Source organism: Ruditapes philippinarum, unplaced genomic scaffold (assembly GCF_026571515.1).
Source record: "Ruditapes philippinarum isolate M1 unplaced genomic scaffold, ASM2657151v2 ctg26010_1_1_1_1, whole genome shotgun sequence".
NCBI classification, from domain to species: Eukaryota; Metazoa; Mollusca; class Bivalvia; order Venerida; family Veneridae; genus Ruditapes; species Ruditapes philippinarum.
In genome coordinates this window covers 2,577-6,752 of record NW_026853340.1, presented here as the reverse complement: position 1 = coordinate 6,752, position 4,176 = coordinate 2,577, and the positions used below count along the sequence as shown (strand labels likewise).

Below are 4,176 nucleotides of genomic sequence, written 5' to 3'. Positions count from 1 at the left end.
TTTCATGTTGTTACCACTTGTTGTTTCAAAGTTATGTCCCGGACAAGAAAAGGGGACGGACGGACGGACAAGGCGGCGACTATATGCTCCCCCGAAATTTTTTCGGGGAGCATAAAAATGGTTTGCCCTCCAGAGAGTTAACAAACTCTGGTATAAATGCATTTTTAATTTCATTAATCTTAATAATCCTTCCGGAGATGATGGGTTTTTAAGTATGTACAGAAATGGTTAACTTCAGTGCGATGCCGCTCAGGCGGGAAATGTCATCGTAAACTACAACAATGAGCAACATCTGTCATAAAAATGGCATTTGTATAAAAATTGGTTCTCAGCTTCACATTATTATAATGAAGACGATATAATTATAATGTTTGCTTTACATTGAGAATGATGATTTAATGTCTATTTTTAGTTCAATTTGGTAACAGCAATAACACAAGTTTGAACGAAGACAATTCCAACTGGGAAATAAATTGTACATTCACAAGTCATAAAATAAAACAAAAATCATGACAAACATTTTCATATAAAGATGATCAGATGTTGTTTTTAATTTAAAATGCCAACTCTCCCAACAATTATCAGTTCTTACCTAGTTGCCAACATCTATTAGCACTTCTCAATAAATATCAATAAACATTACTTGTTTACTTGCTCCTAGTCTCACATTTTATCAAAACAATTCTATTTTATAACATGTGTAAGAAACTGTAAACAATGGTTAACAATCCTTTATTTAGCAATTTCAGTTAATAGCTTTATGTAGAAAAAGATGGCTTAAGGGATTTTAAAAATCCTGAATTAAGAAATAGTTCTGAAATTGTCCACTTAAGTCTTATTCAATAAGATTTCACTTTAGGATTTAAGTATAATCAACTTGTTTAATAATATGGTTACTCTTCATTGTTTCTCTTGACCTTACAGCCCTAGTTCCGCTATATGATTTTAGGAGTACAGTTTAATTTGAGTGTCTCCCTTATCTATCATTTGTACGGGAAATAATGTCAACTTAGAGCAGTGTAATTTACAGCACTACTTCATAAAACATCATACTGTAGACATGCTTAGTTGATACTTCAATCGGTTACATTGGCAGGACACTAATCTGACCATTCTCTTTATATATGATTTAAAGATGGTCTTAGGTATAACTTAATGGATCAATCTAATGATCTTAGGTATGACCCTATCAGGAATAAATATTATGGTCTTTGGTAAGACCTAATCTGGGATAAATGCATGTATAGTGGTCTTAGGTATAACATAATAAGGGACCAATATGATGGTCTTAGATATGAACTTAAGGGAATAATATATCTTTGGTAAGAACTAATTCGAGATCTGTACGATGATCAAGTATGAAATAATAAGAGATTGATGTGATGGTCTTAGGTATGACCTTATCACAGATGAAGTTAATGGACTTTAAAGATTGTAACATACTTACAATAAATTAAATTCACTAAAATCAGCATGGATAAGTTTACACTCATGGTACAGTGTGCGTAGTATTTGTATACACTGCATGTACAATTCTCTAGCCTTGGACTCGCTGATGTCACTGTCTTTAAGAAGAGGAGCAGGCCTGCAAACAAATGGTCATTTATCATTAGAAAGTCTAGTGCAGTTAAAGAATACATAGTTAATCCATAACCCAATAGAACAAGATGTCACAACTCAAAATTCATAGTTTAAACAGTATTCATTTTAACATATTCATTTAAGCATGTTTAAATATGATGAAAGCTTAAAGCTTAATAATTCTGAACCTCTCTGGGGTCTGCTTTCTGGAACTTTTACCAGCCCTGCTGACATGTAAAGAACCTGGTCGTGACCCCAGGAGGTCTTCAATGAATTTGCCCTCCTTTGATTTTGGAGCAGCTTATTTATAAGGGTATAAAGCTAAATCTAATGAATTTTTTCATAAAACCTATTGACAGAAAAATTCTTTTATTTCGGTATTCTTATGGCAGATTCTCCAAAGAGTTGTAGAATAGAATGTCTCTGTTATTATCACACATGGATATTGTATGAAATCAGAATTGAATAAACTGTTATGAAACAAAATATTATGATGCTTTTCTAAGTTTTAACAATTGTTTAAACAATGATTTTGTGTATACCCTATCTGCTTTTAAAAAAATATATAAACACATTTCTTTCATTTAGGTATTTTGGAAATATGCTTTTAAAAAATTAAAATAATAGTTATTGAATCAGATATAAAGCTTTATACACTTGAAGTCTATGAAATTTCTATATCAAAATTCAAAAAATAGAGCAACCAACAGTATATAAAGCCCCACTGATGTGCAGGGTAGCATAATATCTATACTAGTGGTAAGACTAATTACTTTCGTTTTTCCACCAATTAAGGGCTTAAATATTTCATGTTTTACTATCATTTATGGTATTTTAAGAGCCTTAAAATAGCAAGACCTGTTTCAAATTCAACATATACTAATTATGATATACAGTGTCAATATCAACATATGCCTTACATCAGCATAGGAAAATAACCATTTAACTAGTATCTTACCAACTATCTGTCCCAATAAAACCCATGACCAGGACATGACTGCGAAGTATTATAGGTTCAGGGCATAAAATTCCAGCTTGATGTATTCTGAAAAATATTATCATTATCTTTATTAAAGTGACTTCCCTTCAGCAAAAGTTCTCCATACACTATTTTTAGACTTTCCTATCCAAATTTTCTAACATAAAATAACCTATGGCTAACTGGAAATGTGGCCATAGGACAATGATGCCCCCATATTCCAACGTTTTGTACTATAGGATATAACATGAGATCACACCCAAGAATGGACAAGGCCAAGTCTAAATGCCCCTCCCTAGAGTAAGGGGCATAAAAAATGCAATGTTTTCCATTATCTTCAATAAGGTAACTAAAATGTGCTGTGTAATCAGAAAGTGGCATATTTGACAAGTGGATATTCAGTGGTGTTTACACTAACCTTACGTAATGACAATTACCACCCATGAACCAGTTACATTGAATGTTTGTAAAAAAAGTTAGCGGCTTGAATTTATTTTGATTGTAAATATGATTATGCCACAGACAGGCGATATTCATCAACTTGATTTCAATTATTTTTCACATAAATAGGTGTGTAACTAGAGGTTCTTTATTTATTATTAAATTATTTCAAAAACATAGTAAACTTAACGCAATTTAAAATGCTTCTCTCTGTTGTCCGTAAATTAATTTTAATTACATCTAGCCAGATAAAATATATCAACTTAGTCCAGAGGTAATAATTGTATTTACCTTATCAGATTGCGCATTTCTTTTTCTGCCCACGTTTTCACCATTTTTCGTGGATTGTGTTTGCAGTAACCATGACGAAATCTGAATTCACCACTGACATATTTATCACGATCTTTGAAAATCAATATGGATGTTTTATACACCTGTTTAAAAAAAAAATATGGAAAAATAAATCAACAAACAAGATATGTTTGTAAAACATGTATGCCCCCTATCAGCAGCCAATTAGTCATGTGATAAGGTTATTATGCATGACGTCTGACCCAGTGATCAAACAATTAATAAGGGTTATAAAGTATCTACTGGTCATGACCTTGACCTTTGACCCCTTGACCCAAAACTCAATAGGGGTCATCTGCTGGTCACGACCAATCATCATACAAAGTTGAAGTTCCTAGGCCTAGGCGTTTTTAGTAAATTGATCAGAAACCGTTTTTACCTACAAGGTCAATGTGACCTTGACCTTTGACCCCTTGACCCCAAAATCAATAGGGGTCATCTGCTGGTCATGACCAATCACCATGCCAAGTTTTGAAGTTCTTAGGCCTAAGGGTTCTCTTATTATTGATCGGAAACCGTTTTAACATACAAGGTCAATGTGACCTTGACCTTTGACCCCAAAATCAATAGGGGTCATCTGCTGGTCATGCACCAATCACCATGCCAAGTTTGAAGTTTCTAGGCCGAAGCGTTCTTTAGTTATTGATCAGAAACCGTTTTTACTTACAAGGTCATTGTGACCTTGACCTTTGACCCCTTGATCCCAAAATCAATAGGAGTAATCTGCTGGTCATGACAAATCACCATACCAAGTTTGAAGTTCCTAGGCCTAAGCGTTCTTGAGTTACTGATCAGAAACCGTTTTTACTTAAAAGGTCAATGTG

The 4,176-nt window shown here is 33.4% G+C and overlaps 1 protein-coding gene across 1 annotated transcript; it reads right to left on the bottom strand.

Annotated features, from left to right (window-relative positions):
• Positions 1 to 1,447: 1,447 nt before the first annotated feature.
• Positions 1,448 to 3,435, bottom strand: LOC132736540 (serine/threonine-protein kinase RIO1-like; the record flags this gene model as incomplete). The annotated part of the gene is made up of 3 exons (XM_060723683.1): positions 1,448 to 1,585; positions 2,540 to 2,626; positions 3,293 to 3,435. Coding segments are annotated over 3 exons (368 nt in total), but the record flags the coding sequence as incomplete, so codon positions are not given.
• Positions 3,436 to 4,176: the final 741 nt, after the last annotated feature.